A 23,970-nucleotide genomic window follows, 5' to 3' on the forward strand; every position below is an offset into this window, starting at 1 on the left:
TTGATTTCTACATTGAAGTTTTGTTTGTGTATTAGTAAAACTGTTTGTAAGTTGTGTGGCGCCAGTACACGATAATTTTGACAGGACTGGTGCGGAGCAACACTGTCATAAAGATCCATTAAAGCCTCAAAAAAAGCAAGTGATGAGACTGCTCCAGCTTCAAGTACCCAAAGTAGAGTAACAACGTAGTAAATATAATTTGATCTTCCCTGCAAATATTGAACCAATTATGGCTAAATTATATCATGTTTACTCTAATTTGCATTTTATTTTCCTTTTTAGACATCATTTTGAGGTATGGTTAAGAATTTAGGTTTCTTGAATACAAGAGGTAGTGCATTGTGCTATGTAGTCCAAATACTCAGGTATTTGTGGAGGCGGCATATATTTATGCCAAATGGAAATGGAATTTCCTCGATTAACTCTTGAGCTTGAGGAAAGCTATATGTTTGAAAAAAACATATTGTTTCTAGATAAGACCTTATATTCTTCGTACTTATGCGAGAGGTAACTGCTAAAATGGTCGAAAATTCCTTTAACTATTCACCTTAAAGTTTTATCATTTCATTTAGCATCAAATATGGGAGTGAAAGAGCGTCTATCTAAAAGAGCAATGAAGAACACATGCATAGCATGCTGCAAATTAAGTAACTAGAGTAGAGAAGATGGACAAATTGAAAAAAAAGGACAAGTATAAGAATAAACACTTTTGATTACAATCTGATTATGTTCCCTTGAAGGCTATTCCTAATTATAAATTTTGCGGTGCAAAAAGATTTGAATATGAACCACATGTATTCTGCTGTAATAATGGTTCGATCAAGTTAGTTTCACATGAAATGCCGGTTGAACTGCAAAAATTATATTTAAGAACTACCGAAGAATGTAAACATTTTCGAACATATATCAGAACATACAATAATATTTTGCATTTACATCACTTGGTGTAAATTATGATAAAGAATTAGCAAAAAAAAATTGTGGTATTTATACATTTAGAGTTCAAGGGAAGATGTACCATTTTATAAATGATTTAGTCCCTCCGAGTGGAATAACAAGAAATTTATAACTATACTTCTATGACAACGATAACGAATTAGCTAACAGAATGGCTTGCTCATAAAAAAAAATCATGAATCAATAGTCAAAAAAATTGAAAGTCACTACATCAAAGGATAATATATCGAGAAAGTTTTCTGGGGTCATACAACATTTCAATAACTTCTCACTTAAACACAAGGTATCTAAGTGTGAACAAATGATCGTTGTAATGGGATAGAAATATACAAATACAATCATCAAATCAAGGCAATAATGTTACATAACACTTTAACAAAATTAAGACTTGTGAGCATGTAATTTTTGTCCGGCGTATAAAATTGCTCCTAAAAAGTCAAAAAATAGTTTTCTACTTGTTTTAGATTTTTATAGGATTGTCAAAGAATTTTTCTTTATTTATTTTTTCTGCAATATATTGCATTTTTGCATTTTTCTTTAGCCTAATTAGGAATAGCTTAAATCACAAAACGTCAAAAAAATATTTTTTTATGTTTTGTCTTGTTGCATTCTAACACTTTAGTTGCATTTTTAGGATTTAATTTCATCGTTAGATGCATTAGTTAAATACATAAAATCACAAATTGTATTCTTAGATTAGTTAATTAGTTGCATTAGTCCATCATTAGGTAAAATAGATAAATAGGCTAGCCATACAAAAATGGGATTTAATTAGATTGTTGAGTCTAAAGTGGTTAATTGTGCAAAGCCTAATAAAGAAGGAAAAGAGTGGCTCTTTAGAGGTTAAATTCGAACGCGGGCCAGTTTTTGGGCCCAGCTCTTACCCAATTTCCCTCCATCTGCCCCAAACCCGATTGCCCAGCCTGCCCGGTCCTTCAAAATGATGCCGTGGAAAACCTAAACGGCGTCATTCCCTTCCCCTCACTCATTAAAACTCCATCTTCCCCAAATCCCCTAGAGAGACGGACACCCCCCCCCCCCCCCCAATTACCTAACCCTAGCCGCCCCCCAATTCCCCTTCTCTCTCAAACAGACCCCATCTATCTTCTACACCAAAAAACCCTACTAGCAGCCGCCTCCCCTAACGCCATTTCCTCTGAAGAACCGGATCCCCTCGCTCAAAAAACCATGGGAGCCGCCACCTTCACACACACAATTCCTCACTTTCTTCTCATTTTCTCATACCAAAATCTAGATTCAATCTCTGATTTTCAGATTTGAAAACAAAAACAAAGAACCCCCAAAACAAGAAGAAAAACTAAAACTAAAATAAAATAAAAACAGAATCTAAAGCTGGTTTCGGATTTCATTCAATTGCTGCACGTTTTCTGGGATTTCTCTAAGTGGTTTGAGCTGTTGAAGTTGTTGAATTTGTTGGATCTGCTTGTTTCTGGAGTTTCTGAACTTCATCCTCTACTTTCAAACCATCGTTTAGTCATTTTGGTTATTTTCTTGCAAGCTAGGTATGTTTATACCTCCATGTTACTCTTGTTTGCTCTCTTTTTATGTCATAATTCTGTCCAAATTGCATAGACTTATTATGTGCAATTGTTGAGTTGCGTTTTGAATAGTTTCTTCTGTTAAAATTGTGATACTATTTGTCTTATAATTATGTTTTGTTGTTGGATCTGGCGTATATAGTTGCTGAATTGGTTTGAGACTCTCCCTTTGTTGAACTTTGAAAGTATCAGTGGGTTAGAAAATGAAATATTCAACTGGTTATGGATAGTTTAATGCTTACTGTCATAGCCATTTAAGCTCTAAGATGGGTACTCACTATTTCAAGCAATCAGTATTCATTTTCCATCTTCATGTTACGGTTCATTGTAATTAAATTATGAATGTAGCCAATCTGGTAACTTTGAAATGAACATGTGTTGAGCTAACTTTGTGAAAACTGTTGGTGTTATGTGTGTATTGGGCCTGGCCACTTTTACGCCGCGACTGTCCAACCCTGTTAACTGGAGTCCCTTGACTCCAATGCTAAGGCAGTGTTGCTCAAATGTGGGCATTGCCTGAAATCCACGCGAACTAACCCCATTCGGCCCATTTGTTCTTATCACTATTTTGATCAAAGTCAGTAGTAGCCCACATTAATTAACCAACATCCTTTATACAGATTTTTAATTTCTATTTCAATTCAGGACCCTTTGAAAAAGCCGAGGTTCTATTTGAGTACTAGGTAGGGATAGCCCGTGCCAGCACGGGCCCAATATATTTGATATTTAGCCTTTTTCTTTTTCAATTGCAGCAATGATAGTAAACAAATCGAAATAGATAATCATAATCAAAAGAGTTTTCCATACAACATGAGCATAATCTCATTTTTTTATTTACAATATGTGCAAAAAGGACATAAGAACAATGCCTTTCAACAACCAAGTTTACTGTGTTTTATAGCTTCAATAATACTTCTATTATGTTCGTAACTTAAATCCAAAATCAGCATAAACCAAAGCCCTTGGGAAAGTTTACTGTGTTTTAAGTGTTAGAACAAAATTTTCAAAGGGTCCTGAATTGAAATAGAAATTAAAAATCTGAAAAGCTATAAATAAATAGCCCTCAATTCCTAAGCCCCTCGCCTCGCTGCCAGTGTACACTGCTGCCTCTTATATCTTTGCTCTCTATATGATTATGTGCGGTTTCTTCAATTAAGAAAAATCCTCACCACTTAAAATTGATTGTACTTACAGTTGGTTTTGGGTATTTCACTGTTTGGTTCGTTTCTAGTTTGAGAATCCGGACCATCCCTTGCTTGTGCTTAAGAGTTCTTATTACTGACTGAACTTTGCCTTACTTGACAATTAGCTTGATTTCCTGTAAGAAATTGGGTCCGTCCTTTTAGTTTATGTTGATAAATTAGAATTTTTTCCTTGTTTACCTTCAATTTCCATCAGTTTGTGTTCTTAGATTATTCTTACTGACTTAACTTTGTCTTTTTTTGCCAATTACTAGCTGTATGTTTCAGTTTCCGAATTTGCTTTGGCCTTTTTGACACTAGGGAAGCAAAACGAAATTAACAAAAGCTAGGATTCTTACTTTGTTGTTCACTTCAGTTTCAGACTTCAGTTTTATCGTGACTCCCTATCCTCGTCGTCATTGACTAGTCGTCTAGCGGTCCCAGCCGTGTCTCTTTCTAATCACTCGTCCAGGTAAGATTATGTATTTCACTATTTTTATTTCTTTCGTTTCATCTTTAAAAGGAAGCTTTGTTTATTGTTTACTTTACTGGAAGTTTCGTTCTTTAATTGAAAGAGTTTTGTTTGCTTTCACTCGTGTTGTTTGATTTTTAATCTGCTAAGTTGCTGCTGCTTCTTACTGTTTTTAATGCCTGTTTGTTTATTCTCTTGTTTTATGTTTCTCTGAATAAAAACTCGTATTGTTTTGGCCATTTTCATTTCACGTGCTTTTGTGATTGAATTCTGATTCTACATCGTTTTAAATGAATAATTTTGATGATATTTTTATGGTTGCTAGTTGTTTTCTTTCTTGATCGTTTTAAAAAAAAATGTAACCAAGCCAGGTGTATGTTCTGTCATGTTGCTAAGGACTAAGGTACTAACAGGATATTCCAAGAATTACCTAATACTACTTTTTTTAGAATCAGTAAAATAAAGAATTAAAATATTTTAAAAAATCCAGGTAGAAATATAAGGAACCAGAGCTGGTGTAGTGGTTGATAGGAGTTCTGCCAAACCCAGTAACATTGGCTCGGACTTGTATATATGTTCAAAAATTCACTAAATGAGTACATATACTAGATTTCGAACTTAGTAAATTAAATGGGCTGTGGTAGAATTGCGTACTCGAACCCATAATGTTTAAATACTAGATCCGCCTCCTAAAGGAACACTGTTTTCATGCTCGTCCTCCACCTTGTCACCAGACACTTCCAATAGTAAAAACGTAGTTTTACCCAAGTTGGAGCAGGATCAAAATTTGGGGGAAAAGGATTGGAGATTTGAAAGAATCAAATCTTTTTAATCAAACCTAACTTTACAAACCAAACCGAACTAGTTATTGTTTGGTTCGGGTTTGCAATTTTACGAAATCTGGCAAACAAGCTATCCAATTTTTCTAGAAATGGAACTGAAGATATCGATGAATGCCCCTAACTTCACCTATATCAAGGCATCATCTGCGGGCTATCTTTTTATTTTTATTTTTATAAGTTATAAAATTAGAGTTTTACCGCAAGAAGTAGGCATATGTGAAATTTGTGATAACCTATATTTCTTTGATTTGTGAAGAAACCAAAACCTGGAGAAAAGAGAGAAACACAAAATGGAAGGGATCAGAAATGATCTAACTAACCAGCTTATATGATATATCACACACAATAAAAGTTGATTAGCTTCAATTCAACTATTTTAGATTTAAGCATGGAGCAAAATCATTCTTATACAAATAATTTTAACATAAAGAAAGTGATAGTAGCACAAATCCTTCTTATTATCGAGATCTTTAGTTTAACATGATGATACATTACTTTGATTTGTGATGACCTATATTTCTTTGATTTGTGAAGAAGAAACCAAAACCTGGAGAAAAGAGAGAAACACAAAATGGAAGGGATCAGAAATGATCTAACTAACCAGCTTATATGATATATCACACACAATAAAAGTTGATTAGCTTCGATTCAACTATTTTAGATTTAAGCATGGAGCAAAATCATTCTTATACAAATAATTTTAACATAAAGAAAGTGATAGTAGCACAAATCCTTCTTATTATCGAGATCTTTAGTTTAACATGATGATACATTACTTTGATTTGTGATAACCTATATTTCTTTGATTTGTGAAGAAGAAACCAAAACCTGGAGAAAAGAGAGAAACACAAAATGGGAGGGATCAGAAATGATCTAACTAACCAGCTTATATGATATATCACACACAATAAAAGTTGATTAGCTTCGATTCAACTATTTTAGTTTTAAGCATGGAGCAAAATCATTCTTATGCAAATAATTTTAACATAAAGAAAGTGATAGTAGCACAAATCCTTCTTATTATCGAGATCTTTAGTTTAACATGATGATACATTAGGTATTTCTAACTAAAGTTTCTGAAAATTTTCCCAAGGGCTTTGGTTTGTAGTAAGAGCGTCGAGCGTGATGTGCTAGGGTCACGTCATGGCACGTCACGAGTTCAAACTCTGCGGCAAACAAAAAGCTTAGTGTTTAAGTGGAGAATGGTAGAGGGACAGACCCATTATCCACCGAGTTTCATATTGTGCGCCACTAGCACTTGAAGATTTCTTGGTTATTAAAACACTTATGTTTAATCCAGCTTTAGAAATGATCCATATAAATTCAGTGATGTCTGGGAAAGCAGAGATAATGCTAGTTTCTAGAGACATCCTTAAAGAACAAATAATAATGAAAAAGACAGAAAAATAATGTAAGTCTCTTGAAAAAGACAGAAAAATATTGTTAGTCTCTTGACTAATCCATGTCAAATTTTGGTCTATGGTAGCCTGGTAGGTGTGTGTGTTGAAACTCAAAACTTAAGGGGTGTATCTAATTTTAGAACATGAGTAAGGTATTTGGAATTTTGGCAAATCTAGAGGGTTGTCCTTGTATTCTGATCTAAATTTGCTAAAGGAGAAAAACGTAATCAGACATTTGGCCATAACTTGCATGGAAAGATGGGAAGGGGCTGTGTTATATTCTTAAACTGAAAACGATAGAAGAGTGACATGCAAACAGATAAGATGTACCTTCTTTAGGGATTCTAAGTATTATCTATTATGCAGTTATCATAGTGAGAGAAATGATAAAATAAAACAAAAACTACATTTACCATTTTTCTTGATTGGGAAAAAAGAGCGCACGAGAAAGTTTACTTTCCTAGATTTTCTTTGTGTCTGGTTATTAGGGCAGTTTGGAAATCTTTGGTTGCAGATATTGTGTCGTAGTGCAAAAGGATGCAGTCTCTGAAAGACATTGTACCGGCTGCATTGAACAATATAAACACAAAATTCATTGTCTTGGAAAAAGGGAGGATAGCTTTGGAAGGGCAACAAAAGATGTGTTTGGCACTGGTGGCGGATGAGACAGCTGCAGTTCACTTTCAGATGTGGGGTGATGAGTGTTATGCTTTTGAGCCTGGGGACATTATCCGGTTAGAAAATGGCATCTTCTCTTATAACCGCAACAACCTACTGATAAGGGCAGGTAAGCGAGGCAAGGCTGAAAAGGTGGGAGAGTTTACCATGGCCTACGTGGAGACACCAAACATGAGTGAGATACGTTGGGCCCCTGATCCCAGCAACTCTAAAATATATGTGCCAGAGGCTGTTATTTCTCCCTTTTCACGAGTGTTTCCACCAATGAGTTGAGTATCGGGCAATCTTCTTTCTAACAGGTGCCCTCCTTTAAACTCTCTTACTAGATGGTCGCATTTTTTCTAACTTGAGCAAAAAAGCATCTCAAAGGTCATATGGCTATAATCAACACCGAAGTAGGGAGTTACCCATTCGATGATTTCATTGGATATGATTTTAATGTGTTAGTCTATTGAGCGCAGATTCTTTTGAAGGGTTTTATGATGCAGTGTACTGATGATTGCGGGGATTGATTTCCAAAGTGTAAAACCTTTAGTTTTTTTCTGATATACCCTGCGCATTATAGAAAGTAATGCCTCTTTTTCTCTATTTGGATTGACCTGAGCCTCAGCCTCTTTTTCTCTGGATTGACCTGAGTCTCATCTTGTGTGTGGTTGTTTGGTTATCAGCTTACTCTGCTTCAATGTTCAAATGAATGAGAAAACATCCTTAAGGGTGTATTTGGTATAACGGAAAATGTTTTCTTGGAAAACAAGTAGTAATCTTATTCATTTTCCGGTGTTTGGTACGCAAATTAAGGAAAATAACTTCTCAAGAGTATTCATAAATAATTTAGATACAATATTCATGAAGCCATAAACTTTCGAACCACCTACCTTCCTAACCCATAAATTTGATAAACTTCTGAACCACTAAACTTTCGAACCCGCAAACTTTTGAACCCGTAACCTCTATAATTTCTAAACTTGCAAACTTCCAAACACGTAGACCTATGAACTCATAACTTTGGAACTCGCAAAATTTTGAACCTGTAAACTGACAAAATGAAAAAACCAGCACTGAAAATATAAGAAAAAAATTGCCGTGGGGTGGGGTGGGGGGTAGCGGTGACGGAAAAGAAAAAAAACTGAAATCTGAAAAAAAACTTTTTGGGGAGGGGGCGGGGTAGGCGAGAGAAGGGGGAGGGATGGGGTTGGGGTTAGATGTGAGAGTAGGTGGAGTAAACTATTTTATGCAACCAAAAAGTGAAAAATGGGAAAATATTTTCCGTCATACCAAACACACCCCAAGCCTGGTAAAGTTTTCCTACCTAGCCCAAAAATGTGAAACATCTAATTTAATGAATTAATGTCACAGCTTTACCTAGATTCACTTCATCGAGCAACATAATGTGAAAATGGAGCCTCAAAAGTGAACTTGTTATATAGCTTGATACTTTGATAGTACTACTATATTTTTTTGCATTATTATTTTTGTACTGATCCATTCAGGTTAATGGATGACTTAAAAGAGTTTTCTATCTTTGATTTATTTCCTTCTTCTCTTATATCTTCTGCGTTATTCCTTTGGCGTTCCCACCCCACTTATTTTCTAGTAAAACCTTCTTTTCCAATTCCCCTCCCCCCCCCCCCCCCCCCAAAAAAAAAAAAATCCGTACAAAGGGAAATGCAAATACACCCCCTCGTCATTGAAACAGATTCACTTGTTCTAAAAAAAATAATTAAAGGAGAGAGTGGGAGGTACCTTGGAGTATTGGGAAAGAAATGAAGAAGATCAAGGACATGAAGGACCATTTCAATGTGACATTTCAGCATGTTCTAAGAGAGGGGAACTCAGTAGCAGATTACTTAGCTAACATTGCCTTTTCTAGTGCAGGTACATTAGAATTCCAACCATTCAATGAATTACCTAGTGCTTGAAAGACACTGATTAATCAAGACAAGAGTCAAATACCTAATCTAAGGATTAGGGTCGCAAGAAACAGAAATACTTTCCATGATTGACAATATTAAACTGGGGCCTAACATGATTAAGGACAGTTTTTACCTCAGCTATCAAATCATTGACCTGCTACACATCCCCACACATCAACATTTGGCTTTGAGGCTCACAAGCTGCAACAGATTGGAAGTTTGGACAAACAGTTGACTCCTTGGCAGTTGTTTTCTGTATTCTGCTATACATATTCAAGGGATGGTGGTCACATGATTTTTCTGTTTTCTTCTATAAAACACTTGGGCTGCTGGTGGTCAACTGCTCGAGGAAGATGGTTAGTTCTACAGCTGCAAGGAATGTTTGCAGCATGGGTTATCATTTTGCAGTTGATACATCAGTAAACAGGATGATACTGTCCAGCTTTGACACGAGGAGTACATCAGGCAATTCTTGGTTGGTTGTGAATGCTTCTGCACAAAACAAATGCTATGGATTTTGGCTAATAAATCTTCTTGGCTGCTGTGGCTACATCACCCAATTGACAACAAGACAGCAGCCACAACATTCATCCAATAATCAAATCCCAAGATTAGCCACTCCTTTCAGAAAAACCAAGAAGCTAAAATCAGAATTTTTAATCATAACATGTTTGCTAATGTCTGCACGTTCTATAGATAGGTTAATGCATCTGCTTGCAATGGATCCATTGGACATCTTGCTACACAATAGGGATTTCTCAGAAAAGATACATAGTGCAGCTGTGATTCTCACCTTCATCATCAACACAGGATATTTCCGCCGAAAAATCATGAAGCACACGAGCAGCAGTTGTTTGACAAACAGAATTTTAAAAATGGGAATCTATCATAATTGGTTCGAATGGCAGCATACACTGGCAATAACAGAACTGGAGATCAACTGGAGAGCATTCAAAATTGGTTCGATCAGGAATTTCTGGAATCCTTCAGCTAGTAATACAGCAGTAACTGGAAAGATACTATACAGCAGTTCAATCAGGAATGCACCAGGCCTTTATTGGTTTACTACAGCTGATCGTGCACAAAATCATCCCAATGTATCTTGTCAACTGATACTTCAATGCTACTGTGATTACATCATCTTCATGACCATCAACATGACAACCAAATCATACAATAAAAGCTGCATTACTGATCCTGTGGTTTGGAAGATACTACATAGCTTCTCAGTGGTATTAGCATGGTATCATGTTCATTCTGGGGGTGGTTTGATGACATACAACGATGACATACCAACAAGGCTGAACCCACAGCATTCCATCGACAATCAACAACCAATATTACTCACTGCTACCAGAACACAAAAGAACCTGGTAGCAGAATTTGTCCTACTAACTTGTTTGCTACTTTTTGCAGGTGGCAGATAGCTTCAGTTGGTTACTGCTTCTGCATTGAATGGATACAATTGACATTGTGCTACAAGTTATTTTTTCTCCAGCAAGAATACATAAGTATTTGCAATTGAGCATCTCCCAATACCAGTGGCGAAGCCAGGAAATTCAACAAGGGTGTTCAAACCTTTGCATTTGGGCTATGTAAGGGTGTTCAAAGTCTATTTTTAATCAATAACAAATAATATTTTACCTTATACGGAGTATAATTTTCTGGCGACCCTTGGTTGCACCCCAATACATCAACAGACAAAATTTCCTTAGAAATATCAGGCTGGAATCGAGCAGGAGCTGTTGGAGAACAGAGAATTCCCAGCAACATGGAACAATACAGTTAAAGCACAACACATTTGGTTTTGGAGTTGTTGAATGTCTGTCTCTGGTTGTGTCAATTCACAGTTGGTATAAATATAATAACATGCACATTGTGGGGGCTGATATATAAATTACAACATCAATACTTCAACATGGTTTCAGTACAAATCGATAAGTACTCATTGAGGCTGCAACTGCATGTATGCTTCTGCGACTACTTCAACAGAGCAATATTACACAGGAAGAACAAGTACTACTGTTTCTGCCCAACACCTCTCAACTGCTTAAGGTATTTTGAAGATATTAACTGTATGTATCTTTTCGAATCAATTCCTAGAGGTATTAGCATGTTACCATACTCATTCTGGGTTTGGTTAGAGAAATTACATCAACAATACTTTAACAAGGCAGCATTCAATACACAACAGGAAGCTCATTGGTCAGAGGCACTTAAATATGGGTTGTTGGTAGAATGTACCACTGAAAAAAGGATCTACAGCAACGAAATCTCAAACACATGAGTCCTGTATCAACAATACTGCTGGAAGTATTCAGCCATAAACTGAAGATGTCCGAAATGCTTTGCTTTGCAAATAGTGTATTTATACATATATACTCCTTTGTATTGCAACAAATGGCGTCTGGTGAGAGCTTTGAAGGCGCTACAACAAATTGTTTGCAATTGGTGTGCTAATTCATTGGCGTTGTCAACATTTGGATATTTCAAATTACTACCTTTGTATTTTAATTTATCTTTAGGCTACTGCTACATTTATTTGGTAGCAATAGCCGTTGGATTTATTTTTCGTATTTTTGGTTGTTTTACTTGAACATTTTGTAACTTTGACCCGATTTGGGATTTATTAAATAATAACGACTACTAGGTGAATAACCTAGTAGTATATTTGCAAAAAAAAATAAAAATCTAGGGAAATGGTAATGGTGGACAAACTCGACTTTTAGCTACTCGAGCTAGTGTATTTGAAAATGGATCATTGTTATTGTCCTCCAATATTGCCTCTTCTGCCATTGGAGTTCTTTAATTTACTCCAAGAAATCCTTCGTTTCTAAGGGGGTAGTAAGGTGTTATGAAATTTGTATTTCAGTGCGATTTCAGGAACTAGCCGAAATAATAAAAAATCTTGGATGAAACATGTCTCCTAGAATCTTACTTATACATGCCAAGTTTACTGTGTTTTATAGCTTCAATAATACTTATATTATGTTCATAACTTAAAATCCAAAATCAGCAGCTTTGGGAACCAATTGTCCCAAAAATTTACCAATTATATACAAATAAGATTTAAATGAGTATCCATTTATATTAGGAATTGAATAAGGAATACCAATTATTTTCTTACTCCTTTATACTTGTTCACTCTCTCTCTTCGTGTCTCTGTCTGCTTTTTCCAGTGTACCCATCGTATAGCTTTCTTTCCAGTAGTGTGATCTTAATAAAAGAATATGATTTCTGGCAGTGAAACTTTCACACTTAATTGGTTATTATAAAATTTAGAGTTCACATAACAAAGATTGCAACTCAAAAGTGTGGATTACAAACATTGAAAAGAATTACTAAATTCAAGATGAAGATATTGTAGTAATTCATCAATGGATTTCTTGCTATATAGAGTTTCCACCATTGACAGTCATTAAACATCTTTGAAGTTTTGAAATTGAATTTGGGTTTTCAAAAATCATTATTTTTTGGATTGAGTGTTTTTGCAAATAATTGGGAATATTGTTTGGAGTTTATATTTCAATTTTGAGGGTGTTTTGATGAAGATTAGACTTGATTTTGGTTGAATTTCAGATTGAAACTCGAAAAAGAAGAAAGAAGACATGACATTCAATATACTTACGAAATTGTAGTAAAGTTGTAGGTAAATTGTATTTTGTTGTAGTTCTATATATTTTTTTATTTGAATATTGTATGAAAGTTAAAAAATAGTTGTATTATGTATGAATCGTTGTATAAAATTTGTACTTAAGTTATCAATACTATCTTTTTACATAAAGTTGTTGATATGTATCAAAATTGTATTAAGAGAGTGAGTTTTGATTGTAATTTTAGAGAGGAAGAAGCACACACCATACACAAAATATATACAAATCAGATACAAAATATACAAAAGACACATTGTATAAAATTTGTATAATAATTGTATTTAAGTTGTATGATATTGTAGTTGTATTTAACTGGGTAAAAATAATGTATAAAAATTGTAGATAAATTGTAGATTAGTTGTAAATAAGTGTATACTGTATAGTTAGTTGTAATTCAATATTCAAAATGAAATGCAATGTGACTAATTCAATATTACATTCCAAGTCACAATTGACTATAATTTCATTGAGGGTAAAATTTGATTATGTAATTTGATCATATAACTTGTGACTATAATTGTCAAAAATGTCGATAAGTTCAAAATATTTCTGTGCCAATTCTCAGTACTTGTACTGAGTATTGTCATTTGTCTAAGTAATAAGGAGCACTATTTTCAAGTTGGTTACGTGATAGACTTGCATGCTTTCGATGCTTATGATGTAATTTTGATTTCCTCCGCGTTACGAAAGTAATGCATGTTTAAGGAAATAGAAGACACAAAGTGATTCTTCACCTATTCTTTCAAGGGCCCAGTAGAATGCTCCAGTATAAATTTCCTATTATAAGAATAAGGTTTGAAATCAACATGTGTGTGGTGTCCTTTTGGATTATGATGAGTCAAGTAAAACATAAACTAGTCAATTTTAGAAAAATCCCTATTGCAAAGATAAAATAAATTAATTCTTCTTCTGATGTACCAATAGTTGAAAGGTATTAATTGAAGTGGGAATGTCAAAAATTATATTATGCAAAGTACTAACTATGTTTACTCCGCGTACGGCGAAGTTGCTATACTACCATCAACAGAGAATACAACAACAATAACAACATAATATAATTTTATTAGTGGGGTCTGGCGATGAATAATATATACACAGACCTTACCCGTACTCTTGATTGAAAGTGGAGGAGGCTCACCGCTGGAGCAACCCACTCTTGTCAAGAAAATCATAAGCAAAAGGGGTATCCGTACAATGTCAAACTGCACCTCTTATTTGGTTTTTAGTTATGAATGTCACTTATATACAGTGGCAATATAAAGTATTCTTACACTATTAATGTAATTTTATGTGCTGTAATAGCTAGGCCACTCGACATGTTTCGCAAATTACTAATCCAGCCATCCAGGCTTATTATAAAATTTACCTTTAATTGAAGTTTAAGCGATTTGATAGGGTAAATTTTTTATATTGCCGTTGCATAATAGTTAAACTCTTTGACGGGTCAGAAATGAATTACGAGCCTGACCAAGCAACGAGTCGAGCGAGCTTCCCGTGCATGCAATAATGTATAATAAATCTCTCATTTTAATTCAACGCTCTCCAATCGTGCGGGAAGGTTGCGGAAGCTCCACATACAGTTTTGACGCCGAGCATTTTCAGCAATGGGGCTTAGGGATCGATATGATAATTGGTTCAGGTAGGGTGGCTGGCCTAAAACGAAACCTGTAAAAATTAGTGTGTGAGACCGCGATCTACAAACTGGCGCATGAATTGATTATTTAACAAGTTTGTTTTCCTATAGATACAAAATTAGGATAATATTTACCCGCTTTAGCTAGGTTATTCTATGTACAAAAAGTAGCTAGAGTGTTTTTATAAAATATATATAAATGCGGTAAAAAATATATAATTTATATATAACTTGTATTCAACTTTTTATTGTACAGAATTCGGTTAAAATGTATAACTTGTATACAATTTTTTATTGTACAAAATTTAGTCAAATATATATAACTTGCATATACTTATTCAAGTTGTATGCATTTTCTATGTCGTTTGTACACTAGACATACAAAATATATATAATTTATTTATGTTTTTCTCGTCGAATTTAATATGAAATTCATATCAAAACCAATTCGAATCTTCATCAAATTCCTTCAAAATTGAGATATAAATTCCAAAGAAAATTCTCGGTCATTTAGAACAATATCCAATCAAAAAAATAAATAAATTCGCAAACCCCAATTTTCAAATTTAAAGCTTCAAAGTTGTTTACCACTAGTTATTAATGTGTGTATATCTTGGGTGCTATCCTCAGTACCCAGTACCCGATAAAGCACCCAAAATTCAATGCCATCCTCAGTGCCTCACACCCAAGATTATGCTTCGAAGCCACTTTTGTTGTAAATATGGTATTAGTAATATTCTGTAATTAGTTAACCTAACTTAGGGTTGCTCCTTATTGCCCTGTATATATAGGACATAACGTAATAATCTCAGAGCCTACCTAAATAATCTCCAATAATCACTCATGGCCGAAGATACATCAATTGAAGGCTGATCTTGCAGAATGCAAACAAAAAGGTATGACTATAGTTGATTACTGTGGAAAAAGCTTGTGAGAGCTTGCAAGTGCGGAACCTGCACTAGTGATCTTGGTACAGTTTTGGAGAAGAAAAGTCAAAAAGGAGAAGGTGCATCTTTTCCTGTTGGGATTGGATGAGACGATGTAAGGGATGTTGCAATCAAACTTATTTTCCCAGGATCCACTGCCAACATTGAATCGAGATTACCTCAAAGATGATTCAGGAAGAATGATCAAAGATATGGCTCGAAGAAGGGATAAGCGTAATGACATGATGGTTTTTCAAGTACAAAGTGCACCATTGTATAAAAATCGGGATGAAGAAAGGATAAGAGTACAATTTCCTCTTCTTGCAAACGACCAAAGTACGATGCAGAAAATAATTTTTTGCTTATTGGTGGGAAGACTAACGGTCGCGGTAAGAGACAACATTAGCCACAAAAAGGTAACCCCAATGGAGGATGCGATCGCGGAGGTGTTGTACGGGCAAACGCAGTGCAAGCTGCAGGAGACGGACTAAGTGCACTGACAATGGACGTGGTGAAAATCGGGCTTTAGTAGGAAATTGTGGCAGATTTTGTTTGCAATATTACCAATAGCTAAATTCAAGTGAGAAGATGACAGGTAAGTGTGAAAATACATCTTGGATCATTGATACAGGGGCATCGAATCATACGACAAGTAGTTTAAAACTTTTAAGTAACTTGCAAAAAATGCCAAGATGCCCCCTAACTTTGCGGAATGGAAACAACGCGGTAGCAATTATAAAGGAACCGCAGGCTTGAAGACAATTTGGTTCTTACAAATATTCTCTATGTTCGAGGCCTATAATGCAACTTAATATATATATCCAAAAATAAAAGTTGAATTTCACAGAAATATAAGACTTAGCTGTAAAATTGAAATAAACGGAAGATATCTTGGTTTCGGGCGCAGAGCTACCGGGAGCAATAAGAACAATGCAAATAAGCAAGAAAGTAAAATATTATTTGAGCTTTAGATGAAGTATATTATATGCTTGTCAGAATATCATCTCTTTTCAATGATGATAGAGCTCACTATTTATAGTTACACTAAGGAACAAGGTCCTAGGATCAAGCTCCTCTTTAATGACAATTATGAGGGCCATTGAAGAATATGTAATGATGGGTAGTGAATACCATATTATTTGTAATAGATCATGCACTTAATGCTATAGAATATCTTCATTGAATATTACCGGATGACAACATTTATTTTATCTTTATGAATATCATTCTCTCCGATGACAAACGAGATCATTGCCTTCGGGTTTAGCTATCTTCTGTCTTCGGTTCCACGTTCACTTTCTCATGCGATCATTAAATATGAATATATTTTACCCCATATAGATAATCCCCCTGCTTTTCGGTGGCATAACTTTGTGTCACCAGGAAGTTAGTACAAATATCTTTTTTGGCGGGAAACTTTCTAACGCCCTCTGAAAAGTTTCTAGCGGTTAATTAGACGCACGTCTCTCTGTATTTAATGCCCCGAACACGCGTCATCCCACAATTCAGCATCACTTTTGCCGGTTATCGAGGTAATTATGGCCACGATTTTAGCAGCTTATTCCTTTACTTATACGCATCAAACTTCTTCATTTACATTTCTTAATTCTCCAAACTTTCTCAAAATCTCTTTATTTGACTCGTAATTTATCTCCAGCTTTTCTTTAACCTTCTTCTTTAGCGAAACCTTTACTCCCTTTCTTTCTTGTTGAATTCAGGTCTACCACAGAGCTCAGTTGTCGTCCCCGAGAAGGATATTTTGGCTAATCCTGGTGACGCGGCAAGGCTGCCGTAGGAGGCTTTTACATGAAAAGGTATCTCCGAGTCTGCTTCCGATGCAAGTGCTTCTTCTCGGAGTCCTCTGTCGGAGAACAAGCAACCAAAAAGAAGGCGTTCCTCCGCGACAGAGGGAAAGAATAAAAAGGCAAAGAGTGCCGCTCCCGAATCGTCCCCGAAAGTTGTGGTGATGAGCTCTCCGCCCGAGCATGCCATAGACACAGTGATGATTGGCGATGATGGAGAAGCTAGCAAGGAGGGGGCTTCTTTACATAGAAGACGACGACCTTTCTCAGCTCAACAGACTGCTCAATCTGTTGAGTTAGTTATACTAACCGAAGATGATGCCTCAGCACTCTCGGGGGAGTATGAGATGGTGGAAAATGCCAACTCCTGCTTCCGAATCCCAATCATCGTGCCCGGTACCGTGAGGCTGAGTACATGGTCTCTACCGTCTTTGGTTGATGAACAACCAACGACCAGCACTGCGCTTACCGTGTTTTCATCCTTCAACGCCATCAGTTTCATCTCCCTCTACTCCAACTCTGCCTTCACCACCAGCAGCTGCTTCATCATTTCCGTCGGCCGCAACTGCCCGGGAGGAATATGTCCCTTTTCCCCAGTCCCCAGTTTATGGGAACCTAGGGCAAAAATTATGCTGCCCCCTCAGAAGATCCCCAAAGGAGGAGGAGCGCCACCCTCTCGATTTCCACTGGATGCAATATGTTGTCCCGGCAGGTGGAACTTGCTAACTACCTGAAGCCCCTCGCTTCAGAGAAAGATTGGGAAAAGATATAAACTCTCTCTCGAGAGTGCTTGTTGAACAATGCCATGTACAACGCAACAGCGGTATATTCTTTGTTCCCTACATTATTTCTTCTATCTTTGATATGTAGGATCTTGAACTTGCGTTTTTATTTTATAGGCCAACTTCCTTGCTTCTGAGGGTCTTCAGAGGCTGGTTCGTGAAAAGGAGGTACTTACCTCTGAGCGGGATCAAACTATTGTTTGCTTCTCAGAACTAGAAGCTCGAGCTGCTGAGGCTGTTGAGTTGGAGTCTCGGTTGCAGCAAAGCGAGCAAGAAGTAGTGACCCTTAGCCAGGAGGTTTCCCCGTTGTGGGCTAAATTTGAAGAGGCTAGGGCCAAATATGTTGAAATTCATAATGTCATTCTTGCTGCATCCGATCGTGAGGTTGCCTTCGCTGAAAGATTGAATAATTTGGAGGCGACCTTAAACTCCAAAGTTGAAGAGCTTGCTGCTGCTGGGGCGAAGTATGCGCAATTGGAAGAAAAGCATAAGAGGACCATTGAACATAACTAAATTTTTAGCTCCACTATCCGTGATCTTGATATCAGCCTTCGGTCCATTAGGTATGCGCGGGAAAATCTTTCTGCTGAGGTCAACTAGCTTAAGGAAAAACTTCAGCACCGAGCGGCTTCCCTCATTGTTGAAAAAACATATGCTATGTACAACATGAGGAGAAAAACTTTGTAAGAGGCCAAAATGGGCGTCATTGACTTTGATGCGAAATAGCTAAGGCTCGTGAGCTGGAGTTAGTTGCGAAAATGGGTCTTTCGGCTCGGCCTGATGCTACCGATTCTTCTAGTTCCGGTTCTGAGTTCTCAGAAACTGAAGAGGAACCATAAGGTAATGATGTCGAAGGCCAAAATATCGAGTTGGCACCATATCTACCTGATTCTCCTAGAGGTGTAGATGCTTCTCTTCCTCTGGGTTCCGGAGATGAAACAACTTAGCTTTTGCTTTCAAACTTTTGTACTTGTGCTGTTTGGCACATTTTTTGTAAATAAAATCACTTTTTCGTTCAAGTATCATATAAGTTTCCCTTTCTACATATTTTCATTTAAATATTTGTGCAACTTTGCTCTTTGCATCTTTTTTTGTTTAAGCATTTGCGTCTAATTGTGCTAGGCTTTGGGTGTATTTCCCCCGAAAGCGTTTGGATTTTATGCACAAGTTCTTCTGAAATCAACCCTTTAACATGAGGCTTTTCATAAGAGAGGGCCCTCTTATGTTTACTATACTCTTGAAGAGGATGTCTCCTGTTCATTACGGCACTAACATTTGAAGTACTTCTTTAACTTTCAAATGATAAAATCAATTCATCGTTCAGACAAGAAACAAGACAGAAATAAAATGACTTTATTTTATTCCTTCAATTTTCAAAAGTACATAAGCATTCGTTGTGCTAAAAAGAAAGAAATTTCTATTTATTGTGGCTAACTTGTACAACTTGTTTCTTCGGGGCTGGCTGCACATCCCCCAGTCTCGATGATATAATTATATTTTTGGTTTTTGTATTCCGAGTAACGTGGAAGTCATTGTTGCCGTATCCTCGTATCATTCCCCCAGTATTCGAAAGCGAAGAATGCGAATTTGAACACTGGAAGTTTTACATCTTCGAGGATTCCACTAGTGAATTACTAGATAATCTTCAGTTCGATAGCAATTTTCACTCCCCCTTAGGAATTTATGCTATCGAGCCAAAGATTAACTAACAATACCCCGGTGGATTTCACTTGTGAACGATCAGGTAATCTCTGTTCTACACCAAAATTTTACTTCCTGATAGGAACTTTGCTATTGAGCAAATGGCTAGCTATCCGCTTCGTAGTGGTTCTTCGCTTGTGTGCCTTTCCATTTAAAGGTCTTATTGCTGTTGATGAAGCTTCCTTTGTATTATGCGTTCCGTTGCTGTCTTGTTAAAAAACTTGCAAGAAAAACCCAATTGGGACAAAAACTGGACGAAGAAAAAAAGAGTGAAGCACATACTTTCAGTACAAGTGATGTTCATCAGTAATAGTATCTCTTGAGGTGTGCCACGTTCCAGTTTCTTGGCAACTTTTCTCCATCTTGATTCTATAACTTGTATGATCCTTTCTCGGTAACAGCTGAAATCCAGAAGGGGCCTTCCCATGTTGGACCTAGCTTCCTTGCATTGAGCTCCCGGGTGTTCTGAGTTACCTTCCTTAAAACCAAGTCTCCCATATCCTTACGTGCTTCCCTGCATTGTAATATCTTTCTATTCACTGCTTTTGGGCTGCCATCCCTGCGTGCGCCACGTCCATGCGTTCATCGAGCAACTCTAAATTGACTAACATTGTTTCATTGTTTGCTTCTTCGTTTGCCTGGAAATATCTCAAGGTAGGCTCCCATACTTCCACCGGGATAAGGGCTTCTTCTCTGTATACAAGAGAGAAAGGAGTATCCCCCGTACTCGACTTGGCTATTGTTCGGTACCCCTATAGTACACCTGGCAGCTCTTCGGGCCATTTACCTTTAGCTGCTTCCAGTCTCTTTTTGAGACTTTGTATAATCACTTTGTTCGTTGTTTCTGCTTCGCTGTTTACGCTCGGATGATAGGGTGATGATGTGATCCTCTTGATTTTCAAGTCTTCGAGGAACTTGTGACTTTTGCGCCTATAAATTGTGGCCCGTGTCGCAGGCTATTTCTTTTGGTATCCCAAATCTACAAATAATGTTCTCCCACAAGAAATCTACCACCTCACATTCGCCGATGTTCTGGTAAGGACATGCTTCAACCCACTTAAAGAAATAGTCAGTTAAAATCAAAAGAAATCTTACCTTATCGGGGGCCGCTGGTAGTGGTCCGACAATATCCATTTCCCACTTCATGAACGACCATGGTGACAAAACTGAGTGCAATGGCTCTACTGGTTGATGTACCAACGGTGCGTAGCATTGATATTTATCACATCTTTGAACATAAATTTTGGCGTCTTGTTCCATCCGGGGCGAATAATATCCTGCCCTTATTAATTTTAGTACTAAGGAATCTGCGCCTGAATGATTTCCACAAATCCCTTCGTGGACTTCTCGCATAACATAATTAGCTTCGGAGGCTCCCAAACATTGGGCCAATGGGCCTTGGAAAGATCTTTTGTACAATTGACCTCCCTTGAAGCTGTATCGAGCTGCTTTAATATGTAGTGCTCGAGATGCTTTGGGATCTTCAGGCACTTTCCGTGCTCGAGAGAGTCAATAATCTAGTTTCTTCGTACCAGATTAGATTGGTCGCATTTACCTCATAATAACTATCTGCGTTTAGCACCGAGTGCATAAGCTGCACGATCGTCTTGGAGTCTGATCCTTTCATTTTCATAGATGAACCAAGGTCGGCTAGTGCATCTATTTCTGCATTCTCTTCCCTTGGGATGTGCGTAATTGGCCACTCCTGGAACCGAGCGAGTAGAGCCTGAACCTTTATAATATATTATTGCATGCATTCTTCTTTGGCTTTGTAGATCCCGCATACCTGATTTACTACCAATTGAGAATCGCACTTGATTTCGATGACCTTAGAATCTAGTCCCCGAGCTAGCTTGAGTCCTGCAATCGAAGCTTCATACTCCGCTTCATTTTTAGTTAAAGGAACGGTTCTTATGGCTTGCCTCAGGGTTTCTCCCGAGGGTGTGATTAATACTATGCTGAGCCCAATCCCTTTCACATTGGAAGCTCCGTCCGCGAATAAGGTCCAAACTCCTAATGTCGATTCCGATACCATTACTGCTTCTTTGGTAGCCAAAGGTAAATGTCTTGGACTGAAATCGGCCACAAAGTCGGCCAAAACCTATGACTTAATTGCAGTCCTGGGTTTGTATTCTATGTCAAATTCACTCATTTCGACGGCCCATTTGGCCAGCCTACCTGAGAGTTCAGGTTTATGAAGAATATTCCACAGGGGAAAAGTGGTCACCACAGCTATCAGGTGACATTGGAAATAATCCCTTAGCTTTCGAGCGGCTACTACGAGGCTAAGGCCAATTTTCCAGATGTGGGTAGCGAGTTTCTACTCCCATTAAAATTTTACTAACGTAGTAAATAGGAGATTGCGTACCTTCATTCTCACGGACTAAAACAATACTTACCGCAACCTCCGAGACCGTTAAGTATATCGGTAGTTGTTCACCTTCCTCCGATTTTGACAATAACGGAGGACTTGACAAATACCTTTTCAAATCCCTCAAAGCCTGCTGGCACTCCGGGATCCATTCGAAGTTGTTCTTCCTTTTGAGCAACGAGAAGAAGTGATGACATTTCTCTGAAGACCGTGAAATGAATCTGCCCAAAGCAGCCAGTCTCCCTGGAAACCTTTGGACCTCCTTCACGCTCGACAACTGGTCCGGGATGTCTTCGATGGCTTTAATTTTATCGGGATTCACCTCGATCCCCCTTTGTGACACCAGAAATCCCAGGAACTTAAAGAAGCTGACCTCAAACGCACACTTCTCGGGGTTAAGCTTCATATTGTGCTTCCTTAAGATGTCAATAGTCTCTTGCAAATGTTTAAGATGATCACCTGCGTTCAAAGACTTAACAATCATATCATCTATGTAAACTTCCATGGTTTTTCTTATTTGCTTTTCAAACATCTTGTTCACGAGCCGTTGATAAGTGGATCCGGCATTCTTTAGCCCGAAGGGCATCACATTGTAATAATATATGCCAAAATTCATGATAAAAAAAGTTTTTTCCTGATCCTCCGGATTCATTTTGATTTGGTTGTACCCGGAGTAGTCATCGAGAAAACTTATTAACTCGTGTCCGACCATTGCATCAATCATTTGATCAATGTTTGGCAATGGGAACGAATCTTTTGGGCATACCTTATTTAAGTTCATATAATCTACGCATATGCAAAATTTATTATTCTTCTTAGGAACTACTACTACGTTAGCTAGCCAATCAGGATACTTTACCTCTTGGATTGAACTGATATCAAGCAAGCGATTTACCTTTTCTTTGATAGATTTGTTTCTGACCTCGGCAACAGGATGTTTTTTCTGTCTTACCGGAGGATACTGGGATCCAAGCTTAGTTTGTGTACGACCACTTCTGGAAGTATACCTATCATATCAACATGTGACCATGCAAAACAATCGACATTAAATTTAAGGAATTCAATAAAACCAGACCTTAGATCGGGGTGCAGTCCTGTCCCCAAGTGGAACTTCCTTTCTAAGAACTTTTCGAATAATGAGACTTGTTCAAGTTCCTCTGCTATAGATTTTTTTGCGTCCCTCTCTTCTAGTACCTGAAAATACCTTGGTACCTGATAGGATTCTGATGACTTTTCCCGTGGTTGACTTCGCTCGGCTCGGGAGCAGGTGCCGGTTCCCGTAATTGCTATGCCACAGGCTTTTTACCTTTGCTACTGAATACCAAAATTACATTCATCTCCCTTGCTGCCGGTTGGTTACCTCTTATTTCTTTAACTCCCTGGGAGTTGGGGAATTTCAGCAACTGATGATATGTTGATAGTACAACCTTCATCTCGTGAAACCATGGTCTACCCAAGATAATATTGTAGCCCATATAGCCATCCACTACCTCGAAAAGGGTCGTCTTCATCACCCCCTCGGCATTCGTGGGCAGCATAATCTCTTCTCGGGTTGTTACACTTGCTAGGTTGAACCCGACGATGAGCTTTGTGGCCGAAATGATGCTTCCGGTGAGCTTGGCTTGCTCCAACACCCTCCATTGTATGATGTTGGCCGAACTTCCTGGATCCACCAGAACACGTTTAATTTTAAAATTTAAGGCATTTAGAGAGATTACCAGGGCATCGTTATGCGAAAGCAGTAGTCCATTTGCATCTTTCTCCGTAAAGGTAATGTCATCTTCAGCGACTTCTCGGAGTCTCTTGCTGTGGGTCACTGACGTTTTTTTTGTCGCCGTAAATGTCACCATGTTAATCTCGTTCCCCCCTCCCCCCCAAAAACAATCATGTTGATCGTCAGGCACGTGGGATCTTTTCCTGCTTTCGAAGGCTCCGGATTATCACGATTGCGACTGTAGTTGTTTTTAGCCCGATCACTTAAGAATTCCCTAAGATGGCTGTTTTTCAGCAAGGTCGCCACCTCTTCGCGCAGATGCCGACAGTCCCTACTCCGGTGACATTTGTCCTGTAGTATTCATACCACAAGTTAGGATCCCTTTG

General features: G+C 37.5%; 2 protein-coding genes across 3 annotated transcripts; one reads left to right on the forward strand and one right to left on the reverse strand.

Annotated features, from left to right (window-relative positions):
• The first annotated feature begins 1,945 nt into the window (after positions 1-1,945).
• LOC104120509 (uncharacterized) lies at positions 1,946-10,597 on the forward strand. 2 transcript variants are annotated; one of them, XM_009632278.3, is made up of 4 exons: positions 1,946-2,480; positions 4,074-4,169; positions 6,926-7,388; positions 8,960-10,597. In XM_009632278.3, the coding sequence occupies exon 3, from the start codon at positions 6,949-6,951 to the stop codon at positions 7,360-7,362; it is 414 nt and encodes a 137-aa protein (XP_009630573.1). In that variant the 5' UTR covers positions 1,946-2,480; positions 4,074-4,169; positions 6,926-6,948; the 3' UTR covers positions 7,363-7,388; positions 8,960-10,597. The 2 variants fall into 2 exon arrangements, with proteins under 2 accessions (XP_009630573.1, XP_009630571.1); XM_009632276.3 differs by having other exon boundaries at positions 8,965-10,597.
• Positions 10,598-23,156: 12,559 nt separating this feature from the next.
• On the reverse strand, positions 23,157-23,720 carry LOC138910775 (uncharacterized). Its single transcript, XM_070201985.1, has one exon. It carries the CDS (start codon positions 23,718-23,720, stop codon positions 23,157-23,159), a length of 564 nt encoding a protein of 187 aa, XP_070058086.1.
• Positions 23,721-23,970: the final 250 nt, after the last annotated feature.

Source organism: Nicotiana tomentosiformis, chromosome 1 (genome assembly GCF_000390325.3).
Source record: "Nicotiana tomentosiformis chromosome 1, ASM39032v3, whole genome shotgun sequence".
In the NCBI taxonomy this organism is placed as follows: domain Eukaryota; kingdom Viridiplantae; phylum Streptophyta; class Magnoliopsida; order Solanales; family Solanaceae; genus Nicotiana; species Nicotiana tomentosiformis.

Bases quoted from the DNA above. Each gene is read 5' to 3' on its own strand.
- LOC104120509 (XM_009632278.3), top strand. From the start codon at position 6,949: ATGCAGTCTCTGAAAGACATTGTACCGGCTGCATTGAACAATATAAAC.
- LOC138910775 (XM_070201985.1), bottom strand. From the start codon at position 23,720: ATGGTGACATTTACGGCGACAAAAAAAACGTCAGTGACCCACAGCAAG.